Genomic DNA, 18,720 nt, shown 5'->3' with positions numbered 1-18,720 from the left:
TTGTAATACTTGTCTCTCTCTCTTTTTTTTCCTCTAGGTTTTGCCAATCTACATGCATATTCGAGTTTTAGTCTCTTCATATCTCTTCCTCTCAGGATACGGTCATTTCACATATTTCTGGCAGAAAGGAGAGTATGGTCTCTTCCGCTATTGCCAGGTAGGACATACTTTTCTTTTATTCCAAGATTTGGGTTCTTTGTTTCATTGTCCAATTCTTATCACTTCTTTTATCTTTTGTTTTACTTGTTTCAGTCATTAAACTGTGGCCATGTTGGGGCACCACCTTGAAAAATTTTTAGTTGAATGAATTGATCTCAGTACTTTTTTTTTCTTTACTTGATATTTATTCTATTGGTCTCTTTTGCCAGACTGCTAAGTTACAGGGAGATGTAAGCATGCTAACACTTGCAATTGCCATGTATTAATGTAAGAAATTATCAATAAACAAATTATTATGCATTTTATTATTATCAAAAGGTATTGGGTTGGCAGAACCAGTAGAGCACCCAACAAAATATCTTGTCATATTTAGTTATTTTCCATTGATCAGATCGACCAGAACACTCGTCATCATAACCGAAGGAGTGCCAGTTAGAAACCATTAATAAAGAGTAATGGATTAGTTGAATTATTAGACCAAATAAATACCACTGGGGTCAGTCTAAATAATTATCACCTCTGCTAAAATTTACAGACGTTTTCCTGTATAATAAATCAACAAGCTAGCAGAATCATGAGAGCACTGGGTAAAATATGTTGTGGTATTTCTTCCATCTCTTTCCATTTCTGAGTTCAGTTTTGCCTTTCATCTCTAGGGGGGGGGGGCATTAAAATAAAGTACCAAGCAAATACTGGTAGTCAATGGTATCAACTAATGCATTCTCTTAAAACTGCTGGCCTTCTGCCTAAATCAGAACTATTAATATTATTATTATTAAGGTGGTGAACTGGCAGAATTGTTAGCACACTGGGCGAAATGCTTAGTAACATTTTGTTTGCCTTGACATTCTGAGTTCAAATTCTGCTGACATCGACTTTGCTTTTCATCCTTTCAGGGTCAATAGATTAAGTACCAGTTGAGCTCTGGGGTCGATGTAATCAACTAGACCCCTCTCCCAAAGTTTGAGACCTTGCGCTTATAGTAGAAAGGATTATTATTATTATTATTATTATTATTATTATTATTATTATTATTATTATTATTATATTATTATTATTATTATTATTATTATTATTATTATTATTAAGGCAGCAAGCTGGTAGAATTATTAATATGCCAGACAAAATATTTAGTGACATTTCGTTTGTCTTTACTTTCTGAGTTCAAATTGCATGGTGGTTGACTTTGCTTTTCATCCTTTTGAGGTTGATAAAATAAGTAACTACCAGTAGGGTTGATGTTATTGATTTACTCCCTCCTTCGAAATTGCTGGCTTTGTGCCAAAATTTGAAACCATTATTATTAGTATTGCTATTCCTTATATTGTTGAAACTGATGGTTCAAATTCAGAATCATTAGGTTTAATTCTAGCTTGAGATGATTCTTCTCATGAATTTTCAGTAATAGAGGCAAAAATTTACCTTCTTTTCCCTGTCTTAATGTTTTGGGTTTCAACAGTTTAGTCTGTTCTGTTGTACTGTGGAGAAAATATCTGAAGTTAAGAAGAAAAAACTGAATGAAGCACATATTTTAAATTTTATATCTTGTCTCGGTCATAAAAAAAAAAAAAACTATCTTTGGCAGAGTTACCTTCCTTAGATACTGATATCTCAATTTGTACCTGATTAATGTTTTCATGGAGGAGACATTATATTAATTTTATTGTTGTTGTTTATTTTTGTCACTTCTTTTTAATTATAATAGATATATACAGTGGTTAATGTTTTTGGATAAACAATTCAGAAAGCAATTTTGAAATTTGCTTTGAATTCTGTATGTGTCACTTATGATCCTTGGAAAAGGATAAATTTTACCATCTTCAATGTTCGTTTTTCTGTCTTTGCAATTCTTAGATTTCATATCTCTGTAAAGAGTGGCTGCTGCTGTTGTTGTTCTTGTTCTTGTTGTCATGATGAGCTAGCAAAATGCTAAGTGGCATTTCTGTCCTTTATGTGCTGAGTTCAAATTCTGCAGAGGTTGACTTTACTTTTCATCCTTTTGGGGTCAATAAAATAAGGACAAGTTGAGCATTGGGTCGGTGTAATTGGCTTACCCCCCACCCCGTAATTGCTGGCCTTGTGTCAAAATTTGAAACCATTATCATCATTATTATTATCATTACTAAGGCAATGAGCTGGCAGAATTGTTAGCACGCTGAGTAAAATGCTTAGTGGTATTTCGTCTGCCACTATGTTCTGAGTTCATATTCTGCTGAGGTCGACTTTGCCTTTCATCCTATTGGGGTCGATAAATTATGTACCAGTTATGCACTGGGGTCGATGTAATCAACAAGCCCTTCACCCTCTCCAAAATTTCAGGCCATGTAGAAAGGATTATTATTATTATTACTAAAGTGGTGAGCTGGCTGAATAATTAGCACACTGGACAAAATGCTTAGTAGTATTTTGCCCGTCTCTATATTTCTGAGTTCAAATTCCGCCAAGGTCGACTTTCCCTTTCATCCTTTTGGGGTTGATAAATTAAATACCAGTAAAACACTGAGGTTGATATAATCAACTAGTACCCTCCCCAGAAATTTCAGGCTTTGTGCCTTTAGTAGAAAGGATTATTATTATTATTATTATTATTATTATTATTATTATTATTATTGTTATTATTATTGTTATTTTATAAAAGACTAATGGAAGATATAAATGCTAATAATATTTAGAGGCTAGAATCGTTTTTGTTTAGTTGCAGGTCAACTCTAATTAAGTAGACTAATGATCTAAGACAGGTATGGGCAACCTTTATTGAGAAATGAGCCACATGGGATATGACTCGTCATGTGGACCACACTACTAGAAAAAGTGAAGATAACTTTTTTATTAGGTGTATCATTCCAAAACTCCTGCAGGTCACAAGTTGCTCATGTCTGATCTAAGGTATTCATTCCATCAGTGACCATCTTGTCTTTATTTCAGACATGGTTTATCAAGGACTAATTGTCATATATATGTTGTGTGTGTGTGTGTATATGTATATATGTGTGTGTGTGTATATATGTATATATATATATATATATATGTGGTGTGTGTGTGTGTGTGTGTGTGTGTATCTATATATATATATATATAAGTGTATGTATATATATATATATATCTATTTATATGTTTATATATGTATATATAAAGTTTGCTTTAGAAGCATTGACATGTATTGAAGGATACAGATGAGGAAATAATTTTATTCTCAAACGCAGGATAATGAACAGGATAAACTATCCATATTTTGCAGAAAAATCTGTTGGTGGCCAGCCACGAGACTAGAACTCACATCCCTGTGATTACGCGTCAAGTGCTTTACCATTAAGCTAAACTGCCCAGCGACAAATACTTCTGCAGTTTTAGGATATATAAATCTATCTTTATAAGATGCTGTCATACATTAAATTCAAGTTACGTTGAAAGTCAAGAAACAAAGTTTGCTTTAGAAGCGTTGAGATGTATATATATATATATGTATATATTTATGTATATATGTGTGTGTGTGTATAGTTGCAGGAGTGACTGTGTTCAGTCCCACTGTGTGGCACCTTGGGCAAGTGTCTCCTACTTCACCATCAGGCAGACAAAATGCTCGTGAGTGGATTTGGTTGACCGAAACTGAAAGAAGCCCATCGTATATATATATATATATATATATATATATGTATGTATGTATGTATGTATTTGTGTATCTATGTTTGTACCCCCACCATTGCCTGACAACTAATGTTGGTGTGTTTCTCCTCCTGTAGATTAGCAGTTTGGCAATGATAGAATAAGTACTAGGCTTACAAAGAATAAGTCCTAGGGTCGATTTGTTCCATTAATGACAGTGCTCCAGCATAGTTGCAGTCAAATGACTGAAATAAGTAATTGAATATATATACACATGTGGAGGCGCAATGGCCCAGTGGTTAGGGCAGCGGACTCGCGGTCGTAGGATCGTGGTTTCAATTCCCAGACTGGGCGTCTTGAGTGTTTATTGAGCGAAAACACCCAAAAGCTCCACGAGGCTCCAGCAGGGGGTGGTGATCCCTGCTGTACTCTTTCACCACTCTTTCTTCTGTTGGCCTGCTCGCTTAGCCAGCGGGTTGGCGTCATTCGAAGGCTAAAACAATGCGAACGCATTGTGACCAGCGATGTGTAACAACATATATATATGTGTGTGTGTGTGTATATATGTATATATATGTGTGTATATATGTATATATCTGCATGCAATGTGTGTGTGTATATATATATATATATATATATATGTATATATCTGCTTGTATGTGTGTATGCATATGTAAAATATATAGGTGGCGAATATTTTTAGAAATTTCACCACCATTGGCTTAGCATGTATAAAAAGTCAATAGAGAACATATTCTCAATATAAAATAGTATACATTTAAACACAAGAGAAAACTACCTTTAACAGGTAATTTTTACATGCTAGAAGCAGTCAAAATGACCAAAGCCACATTTTAGAATAATTTTCGAGGGGAATGAAAAATAAAAACTTTTACCTTGTTATTTAAAAAAATTTTTATTTTATTTAAAAAAATTTTTATAACCGTAAAAAATAACAAGGTAAAAGTTTTTATTTTTCATTCCTTCGAAAGTTGCTCTTAAATGTGGTTTTGGTCATTTTGACTGCTTCTTCTAGCATGTAAAAATTACCTGTTAAAGGTAGTTTTCTCTTGTATTTAAATGTACACTATTTCATATTGAGAATATGTATATATGTATGTGCGTACATGTGTGTGTATATATATATATATATATATATAATATATGTATATATGTATACATGTGTATATATATATATGTATATGTGTATATATATATATATATGTATACATGTGTATATATATATATCATCATCTTCATCGTTTAACGTCTGTTCTCCATGCTAGCATGGGTTGGACGGTTCGACCGGGGATCTGGGAAGCCAGAAGGCTGCCCCAGGCTCCGGTCTTATCTGGCAATGTTTCTACAGCTGGATGCCCTTCCTAACGCCAACCACTCCATGAGTGTAGTGGGTGCTTTTTACGTGCCACCTGCACTATATATATGTATACATGTGTATATATATATATATATATATGTATATATGTGTATATATATGTACATGAATATATATGTGTGTGTATATATATATGCATATATATATGTATATATATATATGCTTATACATACATATATATATATGTGCATATATATATATGTGCATATATATATATGCATATATATATATACACACATATATATTTCAATGGCGTATGTGTTCCCCAGCTGGATGGGACACCAGTCCATCGCAGCATTACACATTTTTGCCAGTTGAGTGCACTGGAGCAATCTGAAATGAAGTGTTTTGCTCATCTTACGCTTCATCATACAAATTGTCACTGAAGCAAACTAAGTCAAGTGGCACAATACTCAATGCCAGCAGCGGGGTTTTGAAATCATGACCTTTTTGATCACTAGTAGTAATAATAATGGTTTCACATTTTGGCACAAGGCCAGCAATTTCAGGAGAGGAGATAAGTCGATTACAACAACTCCAGTGTTCAACTTGTACTTATTTTATTGACCCTGAAAGGATGAAAGCAAACTCAATCTCAGCAAAATTTTAACTCAGAGCGTAAAGACAAAGTGTCGCCAAGCATTTTGACCAGCGTCTTAACAATTCTGCCAACTTGCCACCCTTGTAGCAGTAACAGCAATACAGCTTAACTGCCTGGTTCTTATATATGTTTGTTATATGGAAATATAGTTACCTTTGGATATCTATTCCTAATATAACCATTTTCATACTTACCTGCCTGAAACTGCATCTGGTACTTTCATAGGAAAAATCCACCTTTTTTTTTTATATGTTCATATTTAAATTACTGTCATATTTAAATTATCTATCATAATTTTATATAAGAACATTTAATGCTATGTTTCAAACACTGTCTTAATACTTTCCAGATTTTATTAAATTGCTCTCAATTCTTGATAATTTTTTAGATAGATTGCTACTTAGAACTGTATTTTGATAGAAATATGATAAAAAAAAAAGTTTATAATCTGTCTTTGGGGAGAATTATGAAGAGAAACTGATTTACATTCCCCAAGAACAGAAATATTTAAATGAGTTTATTATATTGTTGTTGAATATTTATAATGCTCTGTCTACTATATTATGTGAATATTGATTAATCTCTGCTGTGAAATGATTTATGTATCTATTTTAATATGCACATGCATGCCTGCACATGCACACAGCATGCATACATTGAAATGCATCTTGCAATGGAGATTTCGAGGGGAACTATTTTAAGGAAATGGCTTCTACGCAATCAACAAAATAATATTAATTCTAAGAAGCATCGAACAGTGCAAAGAAATTTTTGTTTAACCATACAAGGAAATGATGCATGTGAGAAATGTATGTAAATTAGTCATCATCACAATCATCATCATCATCATTTGCTTTTCTATGCTGACAGAGGTTGGAGGTATTTTTTGAGGCAGTGTTTTATGGTCACGGGCCCTGTTACCTGTTCCTACCATTTGTAGTTGTCTGTTACAAGATGCAGGGGGCTTAGTGATCTTATTCTAAGTTTATTCTATGCATACAGAAACATTTACATTCATTGTTACATGAGTAAAGCTATTTTAATTGTGGATCTTATGAACTACTGGACCTTAAAAGTCAGTTCTCAATGTTATTCAGATGAGCAATGAATCTCCCCTTGAATTGGGTACCATTCTATTATAGCCTTATATTCCCAGAACATCTGACATCTATGTCAATTTGTGGACTACTACATGTAGAATTGACCTGTCCAGATACACATACATGTATGTACATATGTGTGTGTGTGATTTTAATGTTCTAATTGAAGTGACAATAAATATTCAGTTTTTTTTTTATAGTATTTGCACTTTCTGAGATATCTGCGTGTGTGTGTGTGTGTATACACATACATTCTTTTACTTGTTTCAGTCATTTTGTATATATGTGTGTGTGTGTGTGTGTGTATATATGTATGTGTGTGTTTGTGTATATTTGTGTGTGCATATATGTATGTGTGTGAATGTACACAGCCTAGTGGTTAGGGTGTTGCACTCATGATGGCAAGATCATGGTTTTGATTCACAAACCAGGTGCTGTACTGTGTTCTTAAACAAAACACTTCATTTCATGTTTCTCCATTCCACTCAGTTGTAAATGAGTAACCCTACAACAAATTGGTGCCTCATTAAGGAGGAATGTCACCATCTTGGTTCCTTAAATGCTATGGAAAATGTGTTACTGATCCCATGTTTCCTAGGATTTGAGACAATAATGTCCTCCCTCCCCAATATCTATTCTATATATTTGTGTATATTTAAGGTGTCATGTTTTCATATAAAATCCATTTATTTAGTTTTACAGTCTATGTATTTATTACTGTTTTTAACATATTGTTTCCTTTGGGCTGTTATCTATTTCTTTATTTTTCATTACCTCCTTAATTAGATCTTCATTTATTAACAACACCCATCAGTGGTCTGTTATTCATTTGAGGTCTTTCTCAGGCAGAGATGAATCAATAACTGTTTAATAGTAGTCAATATAAATACAACGTGAGAAGCTGGCAGAATGGTTAGCACATCAGGCAAAGAGCCTAGCAGCATTTTGTGTCTTTCCGTTCTGAATTCAAATACCATCAGGATCAACTTTGCCTTACCTTACTCCTGCCCTTGAAATTACTGGCTTTGTGCCAAAATTTGAAACCATTACAATTACAATAGTATCAACCCTCTCTTTACCAACCACAAAATTACATAGTCTCTTGACCAGCTAGATATAGCAACTAAATCTCTCTCAACTCACCCTGTTCCATCTGAAAAAGGATAATTTTGACAGTAGCCAAAATATTAAATGGAATGTCTTGATTATAGCTGAATTGAACCTGCCCTAAACAACAACAACAACAACAAAAGCATCATATCAGAGAATGTAGTCCTATATAAACTGTATCTTTTATCAGGTACTCGTTTCAGTCTTTGGACTGTGGCCATGCTGGGGCACCGACTTGAAGGGTTTAGTTGAACAAATCAACCCCAGTACTTATTTTTAAGCCTGACGCTCATTCTGTCAGTCTCTTTTTGGTAGACTGCTAAGTTACAGGGATGTAAACAAACACCATTTGTCAAATAGTGGTGGCTGACAAACACTCAGACACTCAGATATTTACACACACACACACCACACACACACACACACACTCACACATGACAAGCTTCTTTCAGTTTTGGTCTTCCAAATCCATTTGTAGTAAAGCTTTGGTTGACCTGGAGCTAAATGAGAAAACATTTATGCAAAGTGTGATGCAGTGGGAATGAACCCAAGACCATATGGTTGGGAAGCTTGCCACTTACCATGCAGCCACGCCTGCAAATGGAGAAGGAAAAGATGAAGTGGTTATGGCTGAAATACTTGTTGATCATAACTCACTTGGGTATAAACAACAATCAACAAAACAAGGTTATAGCTCAAAATACTCTTCTAAACAATTGCCTCTGTATATAGCTGGTGTTTAAATTATTGACTGTGATGAAGGGATGAAGGGTAAGTCCATAAGACAGAATGTGAATTGAAATCCATGAGCAATAAGTGATAGCTGTAATATCGAGTCAATGTGTCTTATATGACATATTTGATGTTGCTTATTTTACTTGATGTCAAATCTTCTCTGATTCTCAACATTCAGATATTAATATTAGAAATAGGTGTAGGCATATTCAGAAGTTTACTTCCCAACTGCACGGTTACAGGTTCAGTCCTATTGCATGGTACCATAGGCAAGTGTCTTCTACTGTGGTCCCAGATCGACTAAAGCCTTGTGAGTGGATTTGGTAAATGAAAACTGAAAGAAATCCATTGTGTATGTAGAGAGAGAGAGGGCGGGGAGAGATGTATGAATGTGTTTGTGAATTTATTTATATATATAAAGCAAAATAATACTAATAATAAAAAAGAATTCGTAGTCAATAATTCTACACCTCTTCATCACCTCTAGCATTATCATCCTCATCTCCATCACTACAGCCAATGCCACCAAATCGTTTATGATGAAAATCTGGAAAAACAAAATACAGTTGTCATAAGTTCATGTTAAAATAAAATACCAATATATAATGATAGATCATTTTGTAATTACCCTTGGTGCCATTTACCCAACTGTTTTTTGCTCACCAATCACTTCTCTTCTAGATCTTTTTGCATAATGTACCCTACGAGTGTTATGGTATAGTGTCCCCCTGATTTTGTGAACATTGTTTGAAAATAATTGTTCAAAAACAGTTATTCGAAAAACATTTATTTGAATGGAAAATTGTATGAATGAAAATTATTCAAAGGGACAGTTATACAAGATGTTAATTATTCTAAATTATTCTAAATCAAGTACACAATTGTTATTTATTTTGAATAACTGTTTTTCGAATAATTGTTTGTGAATAATTTTCATGATACGGTCCTCCTGGCATGAAATAAAGTTGTTACATGAGTCTCATGTGATGATTTTCCATAAGAATCATGTAATAGAGTCTTTGGATGTTATATTAAGATGTTTAAAAATAATTGTTAGATGGTAGTTTCCTTGGAACATCATTATAGTGTCCTACAAACTGCATGTAAAGGTGTCTACAAGCGTTGTAATATGGTGTTAACATATGGTGGCTCATAAGCAGTGTTGTAGTGTACCATGAGTGTTGTGTGAAGATGTTTTGTGAATGATATAGAGTTCTATAGGTGTCATCTTCAGATATTCCATGAGCATCATGCAAGTATGCTCTATGAGTATCCTGTGATGGCATCTCACAAATATTGTGTTATGGTGTCCCACAACCATCATGTCCGGGTATCCCACAAGCATCATGTTGTAATCTCAGGCAAATGCCATATGAAGGTGTTTCTTGAGCATTATATATTGGTGACCATCAAGCATTATGTTATGGTGTCCCACCAATGTTGTGTAAAGGCATCCCAGAAACATCATACAATAGTATCCTGCCAGTATCATGTAAAGGTATAATAAAAAATATCCCACAAATGTGGGACATCTTTATGTAATATTCCTCTTAATTGTGTGTGTGTGTGTGTGTGGAGAGAGAGAGAGAAAAGTTTTATCTATATTATGAAGCTTAAATAGTTCAATCTGTATAAATTGAAATGAGATTTTTCCCCTTTTATCCTGGCACCATGTGAGAAGAAAATATAGAAAACAAAATTCCCATTTAATGTTATTTGGTGACATAAAAATCATTTTAGTAAACTGTGAATGTGTAGGGAGTTGAAAATAAGTTTTGGAGGTTGGAAGGAGACTGGGTGTAGCTTGATCGAAAGTGAAAATAATGACTGTAGTCATTTTAATTAACCCTTTTGTTACTGTATTTATTTTGAAATGCTCTGTGTTTCTTTCAATTACTTTAAATATAACAAAGAAGTTAGTAAAATAACTTAGTTATTATTCAGCTAGTATTAGGAACATAAATTGTGACTAAGGTTTGTGGAATATTTTGATTCAAAACTTATGTAAACAAGACATTTGTACTCAGAGCCAGAGCTGGTTTCAGCCAGGTTGGTAACAAAAGGGTTAAAAGATTATATCATCATCATCATCATCATCATCATCATTTGGTGTCCACTTTTCCATGTTTGCATGAGTTAGACAGAGATTCGAAATGAAAATGAATCTTAATTACAAGAGGCAGACAGATTTAGTTAATGATTCTCCCTTTCTTTTCTTCTCTCTCCTTGAATACAAAGTATTGTCCTTTAGGATGCAGAATTAAACTGACCATATGGGTAAAGTATCGGACATTAGTCAAGAGAGTTCATATCTGTCACACATATTTCATTGTCACAGAATGGAACAGAGCTCTTAATTCTACATGCCTAGTTGGAGACTTAATTCCAAGGAGACTTGCTTTACTGGCAGTGAAACCTGTGATACACTTAAGCCCTTCTCTCTATTCAGGGAAAGATTTAGCCTTTGTGCATTTAACTCTATAGCAACTGGAGTTAAACGGTGTCCCTATACATCATGAACCTTAGTAGTTCATATAAGGATTCACTTTGACTAACTTCAAGATGACCTGTGCATAATATTTGCGTAATTCTCTTGAACATTTCCTTATAAGTTAGTTTCTTGCCTCGGCAAAAGGCTCTTGATGATATACCCATCCTATTTTTCAGCGTGGGTGTTGCCATATTTCCCTCTATTGGCATACAAGAAAGAAAAGTATTCACCGCCTTCTAGAAGTAAGTTTTGAATCTCTCTCTCTCTCTCTCTTACTGTCTCATACACTCTTTCTTCCTCTCTTTCTTCACACTCTTTCTCTGTTACACTTCTGAAATTGACTAGTCTCACACGTTTGTTGTTTGCTGGGACCTGCCACTCTTTTTCTTTGACCAACAGCAACTCTTCATATAACTGCATGCTTCTGTTTCTCTTTTTCCCAACTTCTGCAACCACTCCCACCCCCTCCAATCCACCCCCACTTCATTAAAGATTTTTTTTTTGTTATTCAATAAATAGTAACAATTAACTATATCCAGGAAGCACTGCTAACATCTGAGTTCTCTGAAATTTCTAGAATGTTAACCTCATTTTTTTGTGTGTATTTTTGAATAGTTTTGGACAACCTTTAAATGGTCTGTTTTTCGGTTGTCTTCAGCTACCCAGGAATTGGGCAACAAAAGCTGGCTTTGTTAGTTACCAACAAAGCCATCAGGTCACACCGAACAATGACTACAGTTTATTACCAAAGATTATGCAACATGCAGTACATGAAAGGTGGTTTGCATGCCCATTGATGACTTAAATAAAAGTCAGTGCTATACATCAGAATGACATACTCAAACATAGTTTTGATTGTAAGGTCTAAAAACACAACTTTTTTTATTGTCAGTCATGGATTTCCTCAGACATGAGTGGAAAGTCACCTCACATACATGCTACACACACATACACACACACACACACACACACACACACACACACACACCACACACACACACACAATAGCTTCTTTTCTTTTAAACATGCTTTGCTAATACGTAACTGTATTCAAATTTTAATTTTTTTTCTATTTTTAATTTGAACACTGTTGTGTTACAATATATATTTGTGTGTATGCATACTTATGTTTGTGATTCAATGTGCTCCAGCCATGACCATCTCAAGACCTTTTCTTTTTAAAGATGGTATCATATAATTTGAACATGATTTGGCTGCTATTTCTAGCAAGTCAAACAGCCCCGGAGATCTGTGATTCTCAGCAATGGAATAATTATGTCATACTTGAAAATACATTATTATATTATCTATAGATAATATCCAGATATATTTTAAAAATCATTTTATTGTCGGTGAATCATTTCCTCAGACATGAGTGGAAAGTCACCTCACATACATGCTACACACACACACACACACACGTGCTCCAGCCATGACCATCTCAAGACCTTTTCTTTTTAAAGATGGTATCATATAACTTGAACATGATTTGGCTGCTATTTCTAGCAAGTCAAACAACCCTGAAGATCTGTGATTCTCAGCAATGGAATAATTATGTCATACTTGAACATACGTTATTATATTATCTGCAGTCTATATCAAGATATATTTTAAAAATCATGTTTTGCTTTTGGCTTTCTCTTTTCACCTTGCTAAGAGTTGTTATTTACAAGGTGTATAATGAAACTGACATATCATGATGCTTTATATAATAGAAAATATTTAGAGTGTATTTTTGCCTGGTTGAAACCTTGTCTGTGGTCTGCATCTAATTGTCTTCTAGAAACTCAGGTGCAGGTGTTGCTGTATGGTAAGAAGTTTACTTCCCAACCACATGGTTCCGGGTTCAGTCCCACTGCGTGTCTCTTCTGCTGTGTCCTCAGACTAACCAAAGCCTTGTGAGTGGATTTGGTAGGTGGAAACTGAAAGAAGCCCATTGTGTGTGTGTGTGTGTCTGTGTGTATTTGGCCCCCACTACTACTTGACAACTAGTGTTGGTGTGTTTACATCCCTGTAATGTAACAGTTTTGCAAAAGAGACTGATAAAATAAGTACTAGGCTTGAAAAAAAAATCCTGGGGTTGATTTATTTGGTCAAAACCCTTCAAGGCAGTACCCCAACATGACTGTAGTCAAATGACTGAAACAAGTAAAAGATAAAAGATATTTCTATATTATAGGTGCAGGAGTGGCTGTGTGGTAAGTAGCTTGCTTACCAACCACATGGTTCCGGGTTCAGTCCCACTGTGTGGCACCTTGGGCAAGTGTCTTCTACTATAGCCTCGGGCCGACCAAAGCCTTGTGAGTGGATTTCGTAGACAGAAACTGAAAGAAGCCTGTTGTATATATGTATATATATATATATATATGTGTGTGTGTGTTTGTGTCTGTGTTTGTCCCCCCAACATCGCTTGATAACCGATGCTGGTGTGTTTACATCCCCGTAACTTAGCGGTTCGGCAAAAGAGACCGATAGAATAAGTACTAGGCTTACAAAGAATAAGTTCTGGCGTCGATGTGCTCGACTAAAGGTGGTGCTCCAGCATGGCCACAGTCAAATGACTGAAACAAGTAAAAGAGTAAGAGTATAAGTCTATACATCCACTTCTTTCTCCTTGTCATATATGTAAGTTTGGTCCCAAGTCTGGTCATTGAATCTTTCAGTGTGTATAGCAACTTGAGAATTAAGCTGAGTGTGATCTAATGAGTGTGTGTGTGTGTGTGTGTGTGTGTGTGTGTGTGTGTGTGAGGGTGAGTGACTGGTTAAGAATTGAGTTGTGTAATCTGATTGTGTGAGGTTGAGTGACAAGTTAACAATTAAGCTGAATGTGTGTGGGTGTGTGACAGTTGAGAATTGAGGTGAGTGAGACTGAACCCAGAACCACATAGTTACAAAGCAAGCTTCTTGACATCATAGTCATTCCTGCACTTACGACAACTATTGATGCAGCAATATGAAAAAGAACGTTAACCCTTTTGTTACCATGTTTCCATTGAAATACACTGCCTTCATTTCAATTAACTTTGAAAAATGATGAAGAATTTAGTAAAATAACTTTGTCATTATTAACCTGGTGTTTGGAACATAAATGAACATGCAATTTTGAAAGGTTTTAATTTAGACCACTTTAACCCTTTCAATACTAACCCGGCTGAAACCGGCTTTGGTTCTGTAGTACAAGTGTTTTGTTTTCTTAAGTTTTGAATTAAAATCTTCCACCAAACCTTAGTCACAATCTATATTCCTCACACTAGCTTAATGATAACGAAGTTATTTTACTAAATTCTTTGTTATATTTAACCCTTTAGTGTTCAGATTATTCTGTCAAATGTGATGTTTGTTTATTTATAATGTTTTGAATTAATCATGCATTATCTTGTAGTTTAGAGATTGCAGTGATGTGGTTTTTTTTAGTTTTAGAATGACATGGTAGGGCTGAGGTAAGAGGCAAGCTCTGGTCAGTTTCAATATAAAACAGGCTAAATATTCTGGTCGGATATGGCCAGTTTGAATGCTAAAGGGTTAAAGTAATTGAAATAAACACAGAACATCTCAAAATAAATACAGTAATGAAAGGGTTTAACATGAACTTTGTATCATAAAAGCAGAGATGGTCTTGGGCGGGTTGGTATCAAAAGGGTTAATGTTATATAACACCTAGCTTCTGTTCATAAACCCTTCTTGTATACCATACTTGATGGCATAAAATTTGCACAGGCATGTTAAATGCACCTCAATTGCAGCTGCACATATTCAGGAATCTAAGTTTTTAGAGCATTAACCCTTTTGCATACAGATTACTCTCTCAAAAGTAATGCTTATTTGTTTTGTATTAATCATGCATAATCTTGTCGTTTTGAGGTTTTGATGATGTGATTGTTTACTTTTACAATGATATTGTAGGGTAAGTGTAAGTAGTCAGATCTGTTCAGTTTAAACTAAACAGGTAGAATATCTGGGCCTGGTCTGTAGTCTGTATCTAGTTATCTTGTAGAAACTTTGAAGCACAGGCGTGGTTGTATGGTAAGAAGCTTACTTCCCAACCACATGGTTCTGGGTTCAGTCCCACTGTGTGGCACCCTGGATGTCGTCTTTTATAGCCTCAGGCTGACCAAAGCCTTACAAGTTGCTTTAGTAGACGGAAACTGAAAGAAGCCCATGGTATTGATATATATATATATATTTATATGTATCTGTGTGTCCCTTATCACTGTTTGACAACTGTTGGTGTGTTTATGTCCCTGTAAAGGGTTTAAGTATGTAATATAGACCTAACTTAGCATGTAGAACCTGGGTGATTTTTTTTCAATCTTTGAGACATTTTAAAAACAAACTGCATGTTGTATACCATCAAATATGGTAAACATTTTCCTCATGGCTACACTTATGTAAGTCCAGCTGTGTTGTCAACTTCTGTTTGTATTCTTTTATTGTCTTACCAGTTTCAGTCATGTTTAGACACCACCTTGAGGGATTTTACTTGATCATTCTGATCCCTAGTACTAATTTTTCTCTGGTATTTTACCAGTTTCTGCTTATTGGAGAGCTTAAGTTACACACACACGCACACACCATGTGCACACACACACACCACACACACACCATGTGCACACACACACACCATGCGCGCGCACACACACCATGTGCACACACACACCATACGCACACACACACCATGCACGCACACACACACCATGCACACACACACACACCATGTGCACACACACATACCATGCGCACACACACACCATGCGCACACACACACAGATCATGCGCGCATGCACACACACCATGCACACACGTACACACACACACCATGTGCACACACACACACACACACCATGCGCACACACACACCATGCACGCACACACACACACCATGCGCACACACACCACGTGCACACACACACACACACATTTATATAAGTTTGTTTCAGTTTCTGTCTTCCAAATCCACTCATGTGGCTTTGGTCAGCATGGGGCTGTAGTAGAAGACACCTGCTCAAGGAGATTGAAGTGGGACTGAGTTAGAAAACCGCTTGGGTGAGAAGAAAACGTTTTAGCCATACAACCATGCATGTTCCTTTATTTATGAATGTTTGTTGTCTTGTGAACGAATTCATTTGTTAGATCACCACCACCACCACCACCACCATCATCATAGTCATCATCATCATCACCAGCAGCAGCAACATCATCATCATCATTTACCATCAATGTTTCACGCTGGCATGGGTTGGATGGAATGGCATGGTTAGGTGAATGTAAATATTAGTTTTAACGGCTAAAGATTTTTATGGCAAAAATATTGAAATAAAAATGGTAAAAGTGTAAATTTTTGTTTTTCCTCTTTTGTTTTTAACTGCATTGTAGCTTCCTTAAGTACTATTTTAATTAGTTTTATATTTTCTCTTGTCATTACAGGTTCTGTTTCGATTGAATTGTTTTGTGTTCACTTTGTGTTTTGTGATGGACAGAGCCTACCAGTTTTATTACTTTGTACCACTTGTGTCTTTCTGGTACATAGTTGTCTACATTACCATGGCAGCCTGGCCCCATGTCTCCAAATTGACCGTAGAATGTACGTATAATTGTTACCTTTTCAATGGTCAAAATTTATTCTGATTTATTTTAGTGCTTAGTCTCAGATTAACTTTGGTCAATCAGACTTAGAACCAACTCAACAACGTTCTTGTCATTTTATATATATTTTATCTCAGACTACATTATCTAATATATTCAACCTCCTATTTTCTTTTATAGGTAGGGCCTAATATGAGAGAGATTTCTTTGTTACTTTTTAGCAGGTTGAATGACCATATTTTTTTCCATTCAACTATGCTTCAAATGAATTCCAAGGTATTTCTGAAGTAGAATTGTATCTACTTGACAAAACAAATCATGTATGTCTTTGCCAAAACTTAATTAAAATTTTGGGAGTGGCTGTGTGGTAAGTAGCTTGCTTACCAACCACATGGTCCTGGGGTTCAGTCCCACTGCGTGGCACCTTGGGCAAGTGTCTTCTACTATAGCCTCGGGCCGACCAAAGCCTTGTGAGTGGATTTGGTAGACGGAAACTGAAAGAAGCCCGTCGTATATATGTATATATATATATATATATATATGTATGTGTGTGTTTGTGTGTCTGCGTTTGTCCTCCCAACATTGCTTGACAACCGATGCTGGTGTGTTTATGTCCCCGTAACTTAGCGGTTCAGCAAAAGAGACCGATAAAATAAGTAGTAGGCTTCCAAAGAATAAGTCCTGGGGTCGATTTGCTCGACTAAAGGCGGTGCTCCAGCATGGCCACAGTCAAATGACTGAAACAAGTAAAAGAGTAAAGAGAGTAAAAGAGTATATATTAAATAGTCAAAGACAAATTAGATGTATTCAGAGAAAACTAATAACAGTTAACTTGTTTTGAGATCATGTCCTATTAACATGGAGAGGATCTATGAGTTGCTACGTAAGTCTTACTGGACCATTGTTAACTTCCTTTAAATCAGTGATTGACTGTTTTGAACACAAGTGTCAGTCATCAAATATATGTATCTAAGTATGTATGTACATTCATTCATTCAGTTATTTATGTATTTATAAAATAGCTGTACATGTACCCTGCTACTGTGTTTTCCCCAGTATCTCTAATTAACAATTCTTCCATCTCTTTACTATAGCTAACTTCCATTATCTCTACATGGTCTCCAAGTTTATTCTCTTGGCAGTGTTTATCACCTTATTTTACCTTTCAGAAGTAAGTCAACATTTTATTGATATATTTTGCTTTACTAAAAACACACCTGGTCAGGATTGATGTTATTTTGTATCACTAATTACCACTTATTTATTTATTTTATATTGTAACTAATTAGTGAACAATAGTGTAATTAGTTGATGGCTCACTGGTTCACTGTTCACTGCATTCTGATGATGGGAACGACTAGGCTGTTTCTGTGACTACTCAATGTAGAACAGTTATTCAATTCTTTATTGCCCACAAAGGGCTAAACATACAGGGGACAAACAAGGACAGATAAAGGACTAAATCGATTACAATGACCCCAGTACGTAACTGGTACTTATTTAATCGACCCCGAAAGGATGAAAGGCAAAGTTTACCTCAGCGGAATTTGAACTCAGAATGTAGCGGCAGACGAAATACTGCTAAGCATTGCGCCCGACGTGCTAACGTTTCTGCCAGCTGCCAACAACATTGTTTGAAGAGCAGCAGTTTTGTTTTTCTCTCACCAACATCACCGTTGTTCAATGATATAACATAGTTGAATGGTGATGTGTAGAGGGACTGAACCTAGAATGATGTAGCTGTGAAGTAAACTTCTTAATAACACTGCTATACCTGCATCCACTTGAACTGCCTCTGCTTGAAACAAAGGGTTTCTTTCCTTGTGTGGTGGACAGATTGTGTAAAGTATTTGTAAATTGTGTGCTGTAGTATATTGTGCAACCTAAAGAATACCCTCCATCAGGTATTTGCCATATTCTGAACGCCTTACTTCCCTGGGCA

At 35.5% G+C, this 18,720-nt stretch overlaps 1 protein-coding gene across 2 annotated transcripts in view; it reads left to right on the top strand.

Moving 5' to 3' along the window:
• Nucleotides 1-18,720, top strand: part of LOC115223013 (N-acetylneuraminate 9-O-acetyltransferase-like) — an 80,723-nt gene that overhangs the window by 52,128 nt on the left and 9,875 nt on the right. Inside the window, exons 14-17 of one of the 2 annotated variants that reach the window (XM_029793439.2) lie at nucleotides 38-157; nucleotides 11,372-11,437; nucleotides 16,620-16,776; nucleotides 17,873-17,949. In XM_029793439.2, the coding sequence (XP_029649299.1) occupies nucleotides 38-157; nucleotides 11,372-11,437; nucleotides 16,620-16,776; nucleotides 17,873-17,949 (420 nt within the window). The remainder of the gene's footprint in view (nucleotides 1-37; nucleotides 158-11,371; nucleotides 11,438-16,619; nucleotides 16,777-17,872; nucleotides 17,950-18,720) is intronic. The other variant, XM_029793440.2, reaches the window with a different exon arrangement.

The sequence above is a fragment of the Octopus sinensis genome, linkage group LG21 (assembly GCF_006345805.1).
Source record: "Octopus sinensis linkage group LG21, ASM634580v1, whole genome shotgun sequence".
NCBI lineage: Eukaryota > Metazoa > Mollusca > Cephalopoda > Octopoda > Octopodidae > Octopus > Octopus sinensis.
Note: the sequence above shows the minus strand (reverse complement) of the source record. Positions and strands in the feature narration are given on the sequence as shown.